This window comes from Sebastes fasciatus, chromosome 7, assembly GCF_043250625.1.
Source record: "Sebastes fasciatus isolate fSebFas1 chromosome 7, fSebFas1.pri, whole genome shotgun sequence".
NCBI lineage: Eukaryota > Metazoa > Chordata > Actinopteri > Perciformes > Sebastidae > Sebastes > Sebastes fasciatus.
In genome coordinates, this window is record NC_133801.1 from 4,400,169 (window position 1) to 4,419,238 (window position 19,070).

The following is a 19,070-nucleotide window of genomic DNA, read 5'->3' on the forward strand; positions in this document are numbered from 1 at the left end:
GTGAGGAGGGGGAGACAGACAGACGGAGGGACGGAGGGAGGGACAGACAGGGAAGGAACTGAGAAGAAAAGACTCGGACCAAAAGCTTGTTTCTTTTTTTTCTCTCCTTTCTCTTTTTCCCCTGCGAGGTTGGAGAGAAATGAACTCTGGAATTGTGATTTTTCCTTTTTTTGTACTCTTTAATATCAAACCTTATCTGCTGTACTGGAAACTGCAACGCCTTCTGTCTCTAATGATGAGTTTCACAAAGCACACATAAAAGTTTCCTTACAAAATACCTCCGCTTGTCTTCATGTCTTTTTTTCTTGTCCTTGTCTGTCTGTGTGAAAAAAAAGTGAAGCTGAAACATCTGGATCGCCCCCTGGTGGTCGGCTGCAGTATAGGTCATAAACCCGCCGCCTCCATGTTAGCGGACGGGACATGAGCCAATAAAAGTCAAAATACATGTCAAATAAATATTCCTCAAGGTGGTTTCTGTCATTTAATGGAGTTCTTATCATGCTGATGTTTGTTCAAGTTTTTCTAAGATTGGTTCAGGTGGATGACCTCGATAACGTGGCTCCACCGCCCGATCACTACTGCGCAGACTCCGGCTCCAAATGACAGGAAAATGTCCAGATGAGCCCGACTATGTAAACAAATCACGGAGAAGATTGCACAGAGACTTCATTCTCTGCTCAGGTAGACATAAGGCAAGGCAAGGCAAGGCAGCTTTATCTGTAGAGCACATTTCAGCAACGGCAATTCAAAGTGCTTTACATAAACATTCAAGAACATTGCGAGAAAGTGCAAAAGAACATTAAAACATAATTAAAACAGTTATAAAAACATTAAAGATTAGAAATTAGAATTTGGTGCATAAAAACTGAACGCTGCATGTTTAGTTCTGACTCTGGGGACACTAAGCAGAATTGATCCAGATGACCTGAGAGGTCTGGCTGGTTCATAACATAGCAGAAGATCATTACTCCTCTATATCTTTATTTATAAAAAGTTGTTTGATGCTATATTATTAATGCTCTGGATATTGTATAGAGAACTGTTAACCTTCAGTTCAGTCTGGATGTTAATCATGAGGTGTCAGGAGGTGTCAGGAGGTTCAGGAGGTTCCAGACTGCAGCAACCTGCATGTCTTCATGTTGCTGCAGCTCCATCAGTGAGGTGGGAGGTGGAGCTCCGCCAGCAGCAGACCTGATGGATCTCGGACTGTTTTTAGGCTCGAGGAACGGAAATGGGCAGTTCCTTGTGGAGAGGAGAGATGTGCGCACGCAGCACCGACCTGCTTTTACGCGCGCTGAAGTGCCACTACACTATACCTGGAGCAGCTCGAGACCTCCAGACATGTTGGTGACATCAGAAAAATTGACGGTGTTTGTTTAGACCCTTCCTCCTCCTCCTTCTCCTCCTTCTCCTCTTCATCATCATCATCATCAGCTGCTCTTCAGTCTGGCTGTTGTAGCTCCGCGCGCACTGGAACCCCGGTTCACCTTCAGAGCGCGCGGCCGCTCCTCCTCTGGTCACCTGTGGCTGCAATGATGCTCGCGCTCACCTTCACCTGCCGCGCGCTACTTGTCTACCTGCTGTCGGAATCAGTCCGGACCGACAGAACCAGACCAGCGGTAGGACCCGGACTCATTAACTAACCTGGACCCGGACTCTGTTACTAACCCACTAACAAGCAGCCTCCAGCTGTTTACTGAACTAGTGAAACTTCTGTGGTGTTGATGCTCAGATATATATATATATATATATATATATACATATATATACATATATATATACATATATATGTATATATATATACATACTATATAACATGCATATATAAAGTATATATACATACTATATATATATACGTATGTGTATATATGTATATATATGTATATAAATATACATATACACTAAAACTAGTAGCTGTACTGGTGTTGCGTTCAAAATGTACCTTAAAGGGAGATTTGTCTAGTATTTAATACTCTTATCAACATGGGAGTGGACAAATATGCTGCTTTATGTAAATGTATGTATATATTTATTATTGGAAATCAATTAACAACACAAAACAATGACAGATGTTGTCCAGAAACCCTCACATGTACTGCATTTAGCATTAAACAATATGCTCAAATCATAACATGGCAAACTGCAGCCCAACAGGCAACAACAGCTGTCAGTGTGTCAGTGTGCTGACTTGACTATGACTTGCCCCCAACTGCATGTGATTATCATAAAGTGGGCATGTCTGTAAAGGGGAGACTCGTGGGTACCCATAGAACCCATTTACATTCACATATCTTGAGGTCAGAGGTCAAGGGACCCCTTTGTAAATGGCCATGACAGTTTTTGCTTGCCAGTTTACAATGTTATGATTGGAGCATATTTTTTATGCTAAATGCAGTACCTGTGAGGGTTTCTGGACAATATCTGTCATTGTTTTGTGTTAATTGATTTCCAATAGTAAATATATACACAGATTTGCATAAAGCAGCATATTTGTCCACTCCCATGTTGATAAGAGGATTAAATACTTGCCAAATCTCTCTTTAAAGTACAATTTGAACAGATAAAAATGTAAGTTGCGATTGATCACGATTAAATATTTTAATCGACTGACGCCCTACGTAGAACAAAATGTTAAAATCTCTTCATCTTGTGTTAAACCACGGACCTTATTTCAGGCATCTAACTAAAAACCCACTGACTTCCAGACAAGTGCTAAAACACTAACTCATTTCTGGGTTTTAGGACTCATTCCTACACAACTCTTTTCCATTTAATTATTAAAACGTACTTCTCACGGACCAAATAAGAGAGAGAGGGAGAGAAAAATAAGGAAACAGCAGAAAAGAAACCACCAGCTTGTGAGCGGTGGAAAGTGTGTTGTTGTTGTTTTTCATCTTGTTGGCTGTCTGTTGAGGGACCACTAGCGGCTCCAGATCGCCAGGTTTCATCCACTTTGGCTTTAATTGGTTTTCGTCACACTGAACAGACTCGACAACAACAAAACCCAGAACCGCCTGGTATTATTTTGGTTATTCTGGTACAATATTGCTTTTCAGAGTCTTAATCTTCATGTTTGTGTGGTGTGTGTGTGTGTGTGTGTAGGTGTGTGTGTGTGGGTCCCTGGAGGACAGCGGGGTAACACCAGCCAGCGAGACCAAACCATAAACACACACACGTTGCTGCCAGGTAAATATTTGAGCTGCTACTCAGGGGAAACAGACAGGTGTGTGAGAGAGAGAGAGAGAAAGTGAGAACTCTTAATGAAATAGAGACCCAGTAATCCTATAATATATTTTAACAGCATGCTAAACAAATATCACAGCTACACTGAGAGTAGAGTACAGGTAGAAGTATGATCAAATATATGAAATGAGATCACTAAAATCTATAAACTCCAGTAGAATATGGCAGTAGTTTTATTAACGTAGGTTAATAAAAAGAGGAAAATTCATTACACAAACTATTGGATATAAAAATGTGCCGCTTAAGAGCCAACAGGAATATTATAAAGAAGCCTGGTGGAAATATACCAATAAATGATATTTATTAGGCTGAGTGTGCTGACTTGACTATGACTTGCCCCAAACTGCATGTGATTATAATAAAGTGGGCATGTCTGTAAAGGGGAAACTCGTGGGTACCCATAGAACCCATTTACATTCACATACTGTATCTGGAGGTCAGAGGTCAAAGGACCCCTTTAAAAATGGCCATCACAGTTTTTACCTCACCAAAAATTAGTATATAAGTTTGGAGTGGTATTTAGCCTCCTTCGTGACAAGATATTATGACATGGTTGGTACCGATGGATTCATTAGGTTCTCTAGTTTCACATGATGTCAGTATCTTCTATAGCTACAACCTAAAAATCATAAGTTGCGAAAAATAAATTAGTGGCGTTAAAACAAATTTGCGTGAATGCGTTATTATTGTGTTAACTTTGACAGCCCCAGTTCTTTAAAAGTGTCTTTTTTAAAGGGAGTGTTTGTAAGAATCAGAAATGCTTGTTAACAGCGACACCTGTGGCCGTTAAGCCAATGAAAGTCAGCATCCTGTTGCTCGCGCTTGTGCTCGCTCTACATAGACATGAACGAGCATCGCTCAAAACAGTGAGGCGACACACGTCAGCTAAAGCCACAATATCACTCTATATTTCAGCTGCTTGGCAGTAATGTTAGCTGACCAGACGAAGGTCTCTCCATGAATCAATGGTGATCCTAGTGTTGGCTTTTCCTGCTTCAGTCTCCCGACCGCGGCCGGAGGGAACAGGGGAGACACCGGAGTTTTGGTCGGAGACGATAACGTTTCTCTCTGCAAAGCCCCGTCACTTCACAAGACACGGGAAACCTCTGTTGGTCTGGAGGAGCTGCAACATTTATTTCTGCACAAACATCCACTGTACATTCACTAGATATTCTCAGAGCTAAACTAACTCTTCTGCAGTGTGTAGTGTGCGCGTATGCACGTGAGAGTGGAACAAAAGAGCGAGAACGAGCGCGATGTGTGAGTGAAGGCAAGGCAGGCAGAGGAGCAGAGGAGCAGATTACAGCAGAGACTCCGGTCCTGGAGACCAAAGCTACGGCCCCCCCCCCCGCGTCCTCCGACCGCCACCAACACTGTTTATCAGACGGGCTTCACTAGATACAACCAAGAGGTTTTGGTGCTTTCGTGTAGTTTGTGTTGGAGTCTGAGTCTGAACAGCGTAGCCACACACGAGCTCGCATGGGACACCGACCCGGATTGATTTATACGTGTAAGAAGTACAAACAGTCCCTTTAAAGGTTTGAAATTAATGTGAAAACTGTGCGTATGCTTTTGAGATGCTCAACAGTTAATGTAAAGTGCAGGTAATTTGTGGTTAACGGGTTAAAACATATGAAACTACCAGTCTGCTTACATATAAAGTGAGCGGCACAAACACTCTGTATACCTGCAGGAAGATTATATCTTCATCAGCAGAGTAAACTGTGTGTTTGTGTCTCCGATCACAGCGTATGTCATCAGCTCTGAAGAGTGTGTGAAGGTGTTTGTACACACACACACACCTCTGAGATGTTAAACATGTCATCCCTCCGTGTGTTAATGATCGGTTTAACTACTCAGCCGTACGGATTAATGGCTGCGTTCACAAGTGAGCGATTCACTCCTTCACAGGCAGTTAGTTGAGACGCTGAATGCCGCCGGCCGGGTGTCAACAGGCCTTTCAGCAGCATCGGCGACCCTTTTCCAGGACAAACATGGTGTTTGGTAAAAAGCTCTGGAGATGAGTTTTTTTATGTTTTCCTAAAGCAGGAATGTGTGAGGCAACGAGGAGACAGTGGAGGCTTGTTCTCGCTTCCTCTGCTGCTCGCTCACTTCCTGTCTCAACATACGTTTACGTTGCCAAAGCAAGTGTGAAATAACAGCTAGAAATGCACGGAAAATAAGTAAAGATCTACTAGAATAAAGAGAGGTGTGAACAACATTTTAATTACATATATAAATCAAAATAGGTCATGTTTAACTTAAACATGCAAATGGAAAAATTGTGATTTGTCTCTTAATGAATATACTAAAAAGGCACTAAACAGGCAGTATGGGCTCATTTGCCATGTTATGATTTTAGCATATTTTTTATGCTAAATGCAGTACCTGTGAGGGTTTCTGGACAATATCTGTCATTGTTTTGTGTTGCTAATTGATTTCCAATAATAAATATATACCTACATTTGCATAAAGCAGCATATTTGTCCACTCCCATGTTGATAAGAGTATTAAATACTTGACAAATCTCCCTTTAAGGTACATTTTGAACAGATAAAAAAAAGTGTGATTAATGTGATTAATCCTGATTTACTATTTTAATCAACTGACTGTATATATATATGTATATATATGTACAAATATATGTATATATATATGTATATATACATATATATATGTATGTATATATATATATATATATATATATATACAGTACAGATGACAGTACAGTACAACTTAAGACAAAAATAGAAAGTATGTAGACACATGGCTGAAGTTGTATTGGCCCAGAAACTCTGGTTAACACTGAGGATATTGTATAGTTGCTGTAGTTGTACCTGACAGACAGGAAATCCAGTCTGACCAACGCTTTGCACCTGGTCTCCTCCTGCCCTCCTCCACTCCTCCCTTCATCCCCTCTTTCCTCTGTTCCCTCTAACCTTCCTCTACTCCTCCCTTCATCCCCCCTTTCCTCCGTTCATAATTTAATCTTATTTTAATCACCAGAACCAAATGATTGTTGTTGTTTTTTACTTCCTATAGTTCTGATGATAAAAATAGTTGCAGGTTTATTTTCTCTGTCGTCTGAGACTAGTTGAATTAAACCGGGTTATATTTAATATCTGACCCAGCAGTCGTTCAACACATCAGTTCATGTCTGGACATTAAGGCACAGACGTCTCATTCACCACTAAACTATGTCAACACTGTCGGACACAGCAGAGCTCAGAGAGAGAGAGAGAGAGAGAGAGAGAGAGAGAGAGAGAGAGAGAGAGAGTAGTGAGAGCTGATGGACAAAGAGGCACTGATGAAGAGAGAGGAGGGGGAGTCAGCGTGTGAGTGTGTGTTTCAGGTGTTTTCAGTGAGTGTGTGTGTGTTTCAAGTGTTTTCAGTGAGTGTGTGTGTGTGCGTGTGTGTGTGTGTGTGTGTGTGTGTGTGTGTGTGTGTTTCAGGTGTTTTCAGTGAGTGTGTGTGGCAGCGTGACGAGTTTCATGTATGTTTTGGAGACATGTGAAGTTATGTGTGATCCTGTGCTGGTGTCAGGCTCCTCGAGGAGCATGTGGGAGTAATTTAGATCATCACGCTGCCAGACTCTCCTCCTCTCCTCTCCTAGACTCCTTTCCTGGTTTCCTCTCCTGGTTTCCTCTCTTTGTTTTCTCTCCTCTCCTAGTCTCCTCCTCTCCTCTCCTAGTCTCCTCCTCCGGCCAGGCTGCCTCATTGCTGCTCCGCCGGCCTCCGGCTGGGAGCCAACTTTGACACCCTCTACCTAACTATTTCAACTGTTTATTCATTACTTTTAGCTAATTTTAACTAACTATTTCAAGTGTTTGCCCATTACTTTTAGCTCATTTTTAACTGTCTATTTTGACTGTTTATCCATTACATTTAGCTAACAATTTAATTTTTTATCCATTACATTTAGCTAATTTTTCGGGACACTGGTGCTTGGAAAAACTACCGCTTTTTACTGCCAAAATCACCTCAAAGTGAAAGTTCCTCGTAGAAGCTTTAACTGTAAAACATACAGTTGGTTGGTTACAGGTTTTAATAGCTATTCCAAAACATATTTTTTTGTGTGTTTTGCAGCCGTTCCTGATCACAGAGAACATGTGGCCTCGCGGTTGTGTCCTGGACTGCCAGAGGGGGCGCCACAGAGCCGTGTGCGGCAGCAACGGCAGGTTGTATAAATCACTGTGTGCTTTCCAGAGGGCCCAGTGCATCAACACACAGCTGCGTCTCGCTCCACGAGCACACTGCTCAGGTACTAACCTCCAGTATTTCTTTCTCTTAGTTCTCTCCATTTCTCTCTCCGTCTCTCACTTACTGAAGGTCCTTTCAGACACAAGGCGAGAACTAGGGATGCACCGATACCGATACCAGTATCGGGTATCGGATCTGATACTGTGCTCATGTACTCGTACTCGTCTCGTAATCTGAATCTAAAGAATCTAAAAGTATAAAGTAGAAGAAAATGGAAATAATCAAGTAAAATACAAGTACCTCAAAATTGTACTTAAGTACAGTACTTTAGTAAATTTACTTAGTTACTTTCCACCACTGAGCACACGTTGATAATAATGTCTTGATTTTTTCCTTTCGTTTTAGATCCAAGTCAGTCCAAATGCCAGCTGGCCCGGGCTCAGGCCCTGGAGGCCGGCGCCCACAGCCGCCATGTTAGCCCAGCAGCGGTCGTCTTTGTGCCGGAGTGCAGTCCGGACGGTCACTTCCTGCCGGCGCAGTGCCACAACCAGACCGGATACTGCTGGTGCTCCATGCCCGACGGCAAACCTGTCAGCGGTACCTCGGTCCTCCATCTGATCCCCAACTGCACTGGTCAGATATACTTTATTCACAGCTCTACAAATTAAAGGGAAAACTACCCCCCTTCAAAATAAAAGCCCCGTAGAGTAACTATCTTAGGGAGCTAAGGATGAGGCTTGTTTTTCAAAACAAAAGCCCCTAACCCTCACTGTATGTTAACAGGTAACTAGGATTGGACCTAATTTTTCAAAATAAAAGCCCCACAAGGTAACTATTTCTTAACAGGAACTCAGAACGAGACTGTTTTTTTTTTTCAAGATAAAAACCCTATAGAGTAACTCTATCCTAACAGGACATTCAGGATGAGGCTTGTTTTTCTAAATAAAAAGCTCCAACTTTCACTGTGTGTTAACACGAAACTAGGGATGGGCCTAGTTTTTCAAAATAAAAGCCCCAGAAGGTAGCTTTTTCTTAACAGGAACTCAGAACGAGATTTTCTTGTTTCAAAATAAAAGCCCCATAGAGTAACTCTATCCTAACAGGACTCCAGGATGAGGCTTGTTTTTCTAAATAAAGGTCTCCAACTTTCACTGTGTGTTAACAGTAAACTAGGAATGGGCCTAGTTTTCAAAACAAAAGCCCCAGACGGTAGCGGTTTCTTAACAGGGAACTCAGGACAAGGCTGTTTTGTTGTTGTTGTTTTTTTCAAAATAAAAGCTCCATAGAGTAACTCCCTCCTAAAAGAAACTTGTGATTTGGGATGCGCACCAAGTACCAGGCACACTGTCAAAATTTCTTGTGAAATGTTTTAGTTGATATTATAATTATACCTTTAGCACTTTTGTATATCTAGAGAGGACCTTTTTAGTGTCTTGCTGATGTTCAGGAAGATCTTGAACAAATATGTGAGTTAACAATTCTGTTACTTTAAACTAAATCTGCATGAAGGCTTGTGTGTTTTCCACACTGAAGTGTTTTTGGTTTTCAACAGATCACATCGCCAAGTTGGTTCAGACCAGCGATGCAGATTCTGCTCTACTCAAAGGTGAGAATGATGTTTTACTCCAGATTCACAAAGGCAGCATTGCTCTTTATGACAACCTTTTTCTTCTTCACATTCTAGATATCGACTTGAATACTTGAGCTATACGTTCACTAAAAAAGTTCTGTATGTTTCTCGTTTTCACTTTTTTCTTCTGGCGTGGCACTCTGGGTGTTTCTCTGCCAGACACGCCTGCAGGAAGTGGAGCATTCACAGACCTTTCCACATGCCAAGACTCCCTCCGTTCTCTCATTCTTTCTTCCTCTGTGACGACTATTTACAACCTCTATTCCCGTTAATTTCACTCTTTTCTTGTGTTACAGATGAACTTGGTGAACCTGGACCTACATTAGACCCCAGAAAACCCACAGGTGACCAACCGAACCTTCTCCAATAAGGATCCTGTGTTGCACTGAATATGAATGACAGATTTCATCCAAGCTATTGCAGACACTTACTATTGATCATATAATCCATGCTGTAATTAAGCATCCACTGATTTATCAGAACAGTATAAGGAACAGAAGGTTATGGTTTGACAACCTCAACAGCCAAAGCAAATACTTGCCAAATACTTTCCCTACTCGAAATGTACAGCACATTTTGCTGCCTCTTAAAGGAACAGTGTGTTACATTTCAGAGGATCTATTCATAATTATGTTTTCATTAGTGTAAAATAATCACCTGAAACTAAGAATTGTTGTGTTTCTGTTACCTTAGAATGAGTCCTTCATATCTACATAGGGAGCGGGTCCTCTTCACGGAGTCCGCCATGTTTCTACAGTAGCCCAGAACGGACAAACCAAACTCTGGCTCTAGAGAGAGACTTTCACTTTTTTTTACGTTACCTGAAGGCCACCGTAGTTCGCCGACACATTTGTGAAACTGCGGTAGCGTGAGCCGCAAAGTGCTAAACCATGGTATCGCCATCCCCCGTCTGACTTCCGTTGCTCCTAAAGTAGTGTTAATATGGTGAGGGTGGCCTCTGAGTGAGGTGAACGGCGTTACCATGGTTTTGCACTCGGTGACTCACATTACCACAGTCTTGAAAGGGAGGAGTGAGCAGAGGGGTACTCACTATACACACTATAACTTTAATGTTAACTTTCCTTAAAGGTGCAGGGTGTCGGATTTGGTGACATCTAGCGGTGATGAAAAAGACTTCATAGAGACGTCCAGAAGCTGGTCTTTCTACTGCTTTTAGATTTATTTTTATTTTTTTCTTCTGTCTACGGCTGCACGATTATGGCCGAAATGATAATCACAATTATTTTTTATCGATATTGAGATCACAATTATTCACTGATTTTAGCGACAACATATTTTTATTGCACTTTCACATTATAATAAATTGCTTTCACTTCCAAGCTGTGCTACATTCCTGCTGTGAGCTACATTTTAAAGTTAAATGCATCAATCTGGTGCTCTTCGAGAACAACATTAGCAACATTAAGAGCTAGATAAACAATGTTATGCTCTCAATTTAATCATAAACATATTAGTTTGTATAGATAATATCTATCCCCAAAAGTGAAGTAAAAACATCTCGATCACCAGCTGGTGGCTCGCTGTTAGTTTAGGAAGCGCTTGATTTGATATGCAGCAGTTTTCTATGAGCAGAACGTGTCTTGTCTTGTTCATGAAAGTGTGGGAAGCCAAAATTGTGATCAAGATTAATATTTGATTAACTGCGCAGCCTTGCTCCTGTCCCTTTGGTTTGTTTTGGTGTAAAACATCACAGACAGATGGACGGTGTTGTTAACTGGTATTGATGTTCAGATTATCTCTCCCACCTTTCCTTCGCTCTCCTCTGCACAACATCTCCACGAGCACAAATACCTTCAGTCATTCTCTGACAGTCTGATTCTCTCCTCCAGAGCTGACGGCTCCTCCGTTCTGGGTGACCATCCTGATGAACTCTGACCCCAAAGGAAACCGCTCAGTCAGACGACCCACTGGTAAGACTCAGTGTGCCAATTACATTCTCACATTCTGCAAATATAATATGATGACTAGAAAATTATTTCTCTAAACATTGGTATATGTCTTCATTTGAGAAGCAAGTCCACACAAATGCCACCAGGTTTTCTTGTGTGTGTGTGTGTATTTGTGTTTGTACAGACAGTCCTCAGACGTGTGAGCGTGAGCGAGCGTCGCTGCTCTCTCAGATGAGTTCATCCTGGCAGGAAGAGCGTTTCATCCCAGAATGCACTGCAGACGGTCGCTACAGCCCCGCGCAGTGTCACGCTGCTACGGGTTACTGTTGGTGTGTCAGGGTGGACAGCGGCAGGCCGCTACCGGGCACCTCTGCAAGGTCATCACTCAGTCTGACAGCTCTATAGTTTCTGTTAACCCTCCTCCTCTCATCTCCTCATTAGATATGACTGGTTTATATAAAGTTGGTAGAGATATAATTACGGACTGATGCACCGAAGTATTTCATCTTAATCATCCAATGTTACACCAATTACTGTCTGCGTTCCCTCGCTGGGTTTCCCTTAAAGGAAACACACAGAACAAATCACAGTAAATCACGGTTGGACGGTTTTGTTCTCGAGGGGTTTATCAGGATGTTTTCATGTGATGGTTTTTCTTTGGTCTACTGGTGTGAGGAAAACTCCCTGAGGCCTGATAATGTTTGTTTTTTTCCTTCTGACAAGCAGTGTATACGCTATCTCTGGTTGTAATTAATTAGAAAGCATTTAATTTGACCAGGGAAGGACAATTAAATAATACTTTTATTCTGCTTCTTGATAAACACAACATTTCCACCACTAGATTTATCCAAATGTAGCATCCAGGGCAGACATATTTTGATATTTGATTTTTTCCCTACAAAATCAGCTGACAATTCTTGGCTTTTCTATTTCTAATACATACTTTCAGTGTAATGTTGGTTTAGTTGCTCTTTCTGTTTCTATGCAGGAATCGTATCCCAGAGTGCACTGGGGCAGAGGAGGCACCAGCAGACAGGAGGAACAGGGAAAAACCTCTGCCTGGTAAATATGAGCGTTTCTCGAAAAAACATGATTTTAAAATTGCAAGAATTCTGTAAAATGTTTGATGCGTTTTCTCTAGCAAATCATCTGAAAATCTCATCCTGTTTACTTCATTTATAATTTATAAAACATTTTGTTGCCTGTCTGACAGAGGTGATAGAAACAGAGCAGCAAACATGAAACCAGGCAGCAACCTTCGGGTCTGAGAAGTGAAGCCAATGCTGAAGTGCCTTAAACTGTCATTCTTTCTAACAGCCAGCAGGGGGCGACTCCTCTGGTTGCTAAAAGAAGTCTGGTTGTATAGAAGTCTATGAGAAAATGAGCCTACTTCTCACTTGATTTATTACCTCAGTAAACATTGTAAACATGAGTTTATGGTCTCAATCGCTAGTTTCAAGTCTTCTTCAATACAGCATGATGTTCATTTAGTAAATGATGGTCCCATTTAGAGTCAGATAGACCATAAAGCAGGGGATGCTTTAGGGCGGGGCTACCTTGTGATTGACAGGTCACTACCACGGCGTTGTCCGGTCTGGGAGTTGTCTGTGTTTTTGTCTTACAACTTTAACCCTTTCACAGTGTGTTTTCAGTTCATGAAAGTTAATTATAACCTTTTTGGTTACCTGAAAATGTCTTATTCATCGTTCGGTTGTACTTAGCTCCACCCTCTCGTATCACTTCTGGTTGCAAAAAACAAGATGGCGACAGCCCCAAAACTCGAGGCCTCAAAACGGCAGTCCACAAACCAAAGTGTGACGTCACGGTGACTACGTCCACTTCATGTAGTCTATGCATGAAACAGAAGGGAAGGATAGAAGTGTAGACCAGTAGAACATCCAGGGTTACCGTCTCCTCTGTTCTGTTCCTGCAGGATGTCCCGGAGCTCGTAAGAAGCAGTTCCTGCAGAGTCTGGTTAGAGCTCTGCAGCTGGAAGCAGAGCATGCTGGGAGTCTGAGTCCCTACCAGTAAGTCTATCTCCTATCTACTGCACATTACAGTGAAGCTCCCAGTGGTCCAAAATCACTCCCTGTTTACCATAAATTGGGTAAACTATTGAGTGTTTGTTATATAGAGAGATTTGAATATTGAATGAGTGAATGAGGGAGTGACACAACCTCAGTTTGTCTTTAATTAGTGAATACTAGTGCAACCAAACTGTCTGACGGCCGACCGTCGGCTTGGTGTGTGTCGGGGCCTTTACCGAGTGGTCAAAAACCAATTTCACACTTCAGTGAACAACACAGACCTGATGAAGTACCTGATTAACTGTTGAAAGAACAGAACAGACCAACTCCATCTGTTTCTCTCTCAGTTCATTTACAGACATCCCTCTTTTTTTGACTCACATTTTTGCCATCATAAAATTTTTCTTCTAATTTTCACCAGTCTGCATCCCGTCCTGTACCCTCCTCTCTATCTCTATCTCGCTCTCTCAGCTCCCCAACATTACCATTTTTACCAAACCCAGGTTTCATATCCATCGTTTGTTTTCTTCCTGTTAAATCAATTCCAGGTTTATTTGTGTTTCGGTCTGATACAGAAAATTGAAGGTGTGGTCTTTTGCTCGCTTTATAACTGTTAAGGAACCCAGGAGCCACCTGGTGATGTTGTGTTTCAGCTGGCTGCCACCGTCGCTGACCCGTCGCTAAGCCCCGCTCACCGCTGCTACTCCATCAGAGCTGCCGTAGAGCCCACACCGTCACTAACTCCATAAATATCTAAATCATTTGAACATAACGTTTTAGAAATCTCCTTCCAACCTCTCTGGGTAACGAGTATCGCTATTACACAACGTTTAACCACGACTAGCTCTAAATCCACAAAAGTCAGATTTTCATTGGAGTACTCCTTTAAGCTGGTGTCACTTAAACCTCTCACCTCTTTGGTTTTGTCCCGTTTCTTTCCACCAGGGCCTCAAACACACCTCCCTCCAGCTCCCCTTCTCCTGCATCTTCCAACAGCCCTTCCTCCTCCTCCACTCCGGACGCTGTTTCTCCTGCTGCTCTGGAGGCCGTAGACTCCTCCAGGCCAGAGGTGGCGCTGCGGTGGCACTTCGGACAGCTGGACGTGGACTCCAACGGGCTGCTGAGCGAACGCGAGGCTCGACCTCTTCGTCAGTTCCTGCGACAGAGGCTGAAGCCGCGACGGTGCGCCAAGAAGTTTGCTCAGTACTGTGACAGGGACGGAGACCGAGGCCTGACGCTGGAGGAGCTGAGGGTCTGCCTGGGCCTCTGAGGTGGGTCAGAGACGGGTGTGTGTCCCAGATGACTGTAGTGTGATCTAAGGCATTATCTCATGTTCCTCCAGGCCACTTTCAAACTTCTTTTTCCTCACTGTACTTCATGTATGAGTACAAGCAATTCTTTGACACACAGTGACGTCACACTCTACCCACACCGCCGTCTGCTACAATGCATATTTGCACCTCCGCCTCCATAGCAACCGGTTGTTTGGACCTCCAACAACAATGGAAAGACCCCAAATGCCCGCATGCGTGTGTGAAAGAATAAAAATACATAAATACCCTGAGCAACAGTGTCCTTACCCTAACAAACACATCGTAGCTGCACATCTTTAACATAACTTTAATTGCCTAAATTCGATGGTCGAAATCAGAAGGTAATTTCGATCGTTTTCCGATTTAGAATAGTAGTCGTGACACCCCTACAACTGTCAAAGTTACCGACTGTAGCTTTAAAGTGTTCAACCTGGACCCTATTTTTAACGTGTTATTGTGGGGAACAGTATTGAGGGATAACGCTGCAGGCTTCAGCTGTTAAACGGGCTGTAATGTCATCTCTCGGCGGGGCAATTGCATTCTGAAATCTCGCGAGAGGTGACTTGTCGAAATCAGCGCCATGACATTGAAAATCACTGGTCCACAGGCCGAGATAAAAGCGTCTTTTTCCTCCTCGCCAGGTTGTTGATCCCAGGAGAGCCGAGCGTTTCGGGCCAGCAGCCAGACAAATTACACCCACCGCTGTCTGAGTGTTTATGTACCTTTATGAAATCAAAACAAACGTGGGCAGCGGTTAAATGGCCTGCTTGTCAGTGAGCCATCAGTCACAGCTCAGCCGTGACACCAGCTCGCTAATCAGGCTGCCGCAGACGACCATGACAGCTACAGGAGTGTGTGTGTGTGTGTGTGTGTTGCTCTATGAGGTGCATCAACAGGGGAGTCGGGGTGTTATTATGAGTGTGTGTGGGTCACTAGCTCACTATTCAACCTGCCTCGGACAAAGAGCCTGTTTCTACATGAATATTTATGGCGTTTCTGTTGACATATACAAAACAAAATATCTGGTTTATACAGAGAACTTCTATAGTGCCTCACTGTACAGATCGCATAGACACACACTATCGTTGAAAAGGTCTGAATCTGCTGCCACAGCAGCTCGATTGTGTCCAGTCAGATGTGTGAGAGGACTTCTCTATATGTCTATAAGTCTTCTTTACTAATAGACGTTATTCAGTTTGGTGCAGTGATTCTCAAAGCGGGGTCCAGGGACCCCCAGAGGTCCGTGGCACTCAGTCAGGGGGTTCACGAAATCATTAGCTATAAATTATAAAATTGTGCTGTATCATTAAAAAAGTGCAAATCTACAGATGGCGACCATTTGCAGCAATAAAACAAGCATATTAGTGTCCATTCATCCAATAGAAACTCTGATACGATTGTGACACACAGCAAGAAGTTCACTATTTTTATTTATTGTTAAAGGGACTGTTTGTAACTTCTTACACGTATAAATCATTGTGGGTCGGAGTCTCTGCTGTACTCTGCTCCTCTGCTCCTCTGCCTGCTTGCCTTCACTCACACACCGCGCTCGTTCTCACTCTTTCGCTCCACTCTCACATGCATGCGCGCACACTCCACACTGCAGAAGAGTTAGTTTAGCTCTGAGAATATCTAGTGAATGTACAGTGGACTTTTGTGCAGAAATAAATGCTGCAGCTCCTCCAGACCAACAGAGGTTTCCCGTGTCTTGTGATCGTTATCGTTAAACTCCGGTGTCTCCCCTGTTCCCTCCGGCTGCAGTCGGGAGGCTGAAGCAGGAAAAGCCAACACTAGGATCAGCAGTGATTCATGGAGAGACCTTCGTCTGGTCAGCTAACATTACTGCCAAGCAGCTGAAATATAGAGTGATGTTGTGGTTGACTTTCGCTGTTAACAAGCAATTTCTGATTCTTACATAGAGTCCCTTAAGTTGAAGCACTTATTCATTAATTTCCCCCAGACTTCGGTTGCATGGTAATCAAAATGCAAATGTAATTTTTTCATCATTTTTATGTTCAAATCATTCAAGAGCAGCAGAGGTAGAGCTGTCCAGGCGAGCAGCGATCAGAGGGTGGCAGATTGAAAGGAACAGGGGGACATAGATATGAACTAGAGGGGTGAGGAGCAGCTGGCAGAGATACTGTAGCAGTGACCTCCGGTGGTGACGGAGGAGCAGCTGCTGAGTTACAGTAAATGAGAATGTAGTTTATCCCCCCTTGTAGGTTTTTAATGTATTTATTTCTCTCTCTCTCTCTCTCTCTCTCTCTCTCTCTCTCTCTTTGCCACAGAGAGCAACAGGACAAGTCACCTGATGCATCTTATTGAGACTTGGATTATACTGCATAAGTTGTGAGAGTTTGTAAACAGATGTTTTGATATCGTTTTGCTGTTGTTAAACGCGGCTCCCATTTACTTCAATTCATCAAGACTTCTCTCCATTTTTTTCTAGGGCTGGGACGATTCACCTATCTCCCGATTCAATACTATCACGATGCTTGGGTGCCGATTCGATATGTATTGTTAAGTATTGCGATTCAATATTACTATTTATTGTAATTTTTGTAAACTTTTTTAACACTACCATGGGAAAAAGTTGAATCATACACTTCTAGGGACTTTTACTTTAGAAAATATCTTAATTAATACGTTAACAATGTTTAATTTTCAGCATGTATGTAGTCAGAGATGTCCTGAATTCAAATATATCAGTCATTGTCAGGAGTTATTTTTTTTAATTTTTTTCCAGCAACCCAAAAATCAAAGAATAAAGACACAAATTAGTGGTATTTTCTTTTTAATTTACAAGGGAGATGTAATGTTTTATACTTCTGGTGAATATAATCCATCAATTTTATTTCCATAAATGTATTTTGTATATACAGTTCTCTTTGTTTACACCTTATTTTGAAAACCAGACGTAGTCACACGTGTCTACTTCCTCTAACTTCTCCAAGGTGGTCTCTAGCTCTCCCGTCAGCTCCGTTCTCTTTATACATCCATGGTCAGCTCCATCGGGGCCGTTTGACTGTATTTAACATAAATGTCAGTATCTGGGTGCTCTACAGTTGTAGCGTCGGCCCATTTGACCACGGAGATGAGAGCGACGGTCGGCTCGACCGCACGTAACCGTGATACGATGATGTTTCCTGTCCGTGACAGAGTTAGCATGCAGCTTTAGCCGTGATGTCCAGCTCTGCTTTTCCTGCAACGTGTGAAACCCAAAGTGTTTCCATCCTTTACTGGATGTGTAGTGTTTACATCGCTGGATTCAACATGTGAGGGTGCAGGTCGTATCCACGCAGACCCTCCGCCGTTTTCTACTTTCTCGTTTCGGCTTGCTGTGATTTGTTTTGGTTGACGGATACGGAACGGATATGACGTCACGTTACTCAGACTACAACAATAAAAGCGGTGACTTTCTTCTACCTCCACATAGACTCAATTGAAGCAAATATATTGATTCTGACATTAAAACAATCTATTCGTAAAAAATCTATTCGTAAAAAAAAAAAAAAATCGTGATAGGTGAATCGATTTTTTATTTTCCCACCCCTGAAGTTTTCTTCGTTCACTGTGGAAGCATGAGAGAAAAACAAAGTTTTCTTCACAAATTCGAGGTAGCAGGGTGAATAATTGATGTAAAAATTCCAATTACCTTTTCTAACATCCTCACCTCCTTCCCTTAATCCAACCACCTTTTCTTTGCTCCCTCCCTACCTCCTTCCTTTAACCCTTCCTTCCCTCCCTGCTTTGTACATACTTTGCTTCCCCATATTTCATATACATATTGCCAATATATTGATGTGACATATTTTGATCATGTTTAATTCATGAGTTTTTATACATTATATTTTAGACAGCACACTTTCTAAGACACTAAATTGTTTGCTGATTGATTGATTGACTTGAACTGTGATGAACGTCTGAGTCATTTCCAGTTTTCGATTCCTTGACGTTTGTAAATGTGATTTCAATAAAAGGTTGTCATCTCCTTTTTCATTAATCTCAGCAGTGATACTGTGAGAATTGTTTTTGCCAGTAATCATCATCAGTAAATGTGAATGAAGTTGTTTGGTCCCAAGGGAAAGGGAAGGCCTCTGGTTGCCACAGCAACCGCTGCCCTCATTGGATGTCACAATAAAGAAATCAGCAGATAAACAGGAAGCAATAGAGGAACAGCCGAGTATATTCCAGGATGCATCAGCTCCTGTCCAGGTTGATAACTGTGGACGAGACGTTAACAAGACATCATTAAAGGCAACAGGACTCTCTTCCTCTGTGGTGTCGTTACTGCAGACTGAGCCTGAAGGTCCACCATGACAGGCTTTCCTATCAGGGGCCACTGCTTTCACTTCCATGCTGTGCTACATTCCTGCTAATGTACAAATTAGTGCTGAACGATGTTGAAAAAAAAACGACATTACAATATTTATACTGTTACCCAAGAGATTTCAAGATTCAAGATGTTTATTGTCACACCGGTTGTACAAGTACAATTGTGTGAAATACTTTTTTTCTGGAAAGCTCCATTAAGAAAACAGCAAGTTACGTATAGCAAAAAATAATAAAATAAAAATAATAATGTATTTATAAATAATATACAGTATAATAATAATATTATATTATATTTAAAGTAGTACAGTTTGATACCAACAAACAGTACTACTTTAAATATAATATAACGAGCATAAAATCATAATTTTACGAGAAAAAAAGTCGTAATATTACAAGAATACAGTCATAACTT

At 42.1% G+C, this 19,070-nt stretch overlaps 1 protein-coding gene across 1 annotated transcript; it reads left to right on the plus strand.

Moving 5' to 3' along the window:
• The first annotated feature begins 1,165 nt into the window (after positions 1-1,165).
• Positions 1,166-18,542, plus strand: LOC141770731 (SPARC-related modular calcium-binding protein 1-like). The gene is made up of 11 exons (XM_074640581.1): positions 1,166-1,619; positions 7,330-7,504; positions 7,849-8,076; positions 8,996-9,049; positions 9,370-9,417; positions 10,924-11,004; positions 11,168-11,360; positions 11,972-12,045; positions 12,917-13,010; positions 13,956-14,281; positions 16,612-18,542. The coding sequence occupies exons 1-10, from the start codon at positions 1,533-1,535 to the stop codon at positions 14,278-14,280; spliced, it is 1,359 nt and encodes a 452-aa protein (XP_074496682.1). The 5' UTR covers positions 1,166-1,532; the 3' UTR covers position 14,281; positions 16,612-18,542.
• Positions 18,543-19,070: the final 528 nt, after the last annotated feature.

Coding starts and splice junctions, on each gene's coding strand:
- LOC141770731 (XM_074640581.1), top strand. CDS start 1,533: ATGATGCTCGCGCTCACCTTCACCTGCCGCGCGCTACTTGTCTACCTG. Junction 8,077..8,995: donor TCTGATCCCCAACTGCACTG/GTCAGATATACT, acceptor GGTTTTCAACAG/ATCACATCGCCAAGTTGGTT. Junction 9,050..9,369: donor AGATTCTGCTCTACTCAAAG/GTGAGAATGATG, acceptor CTTGTGTTACAG/ATGAACTTGGTGAACCTGGA.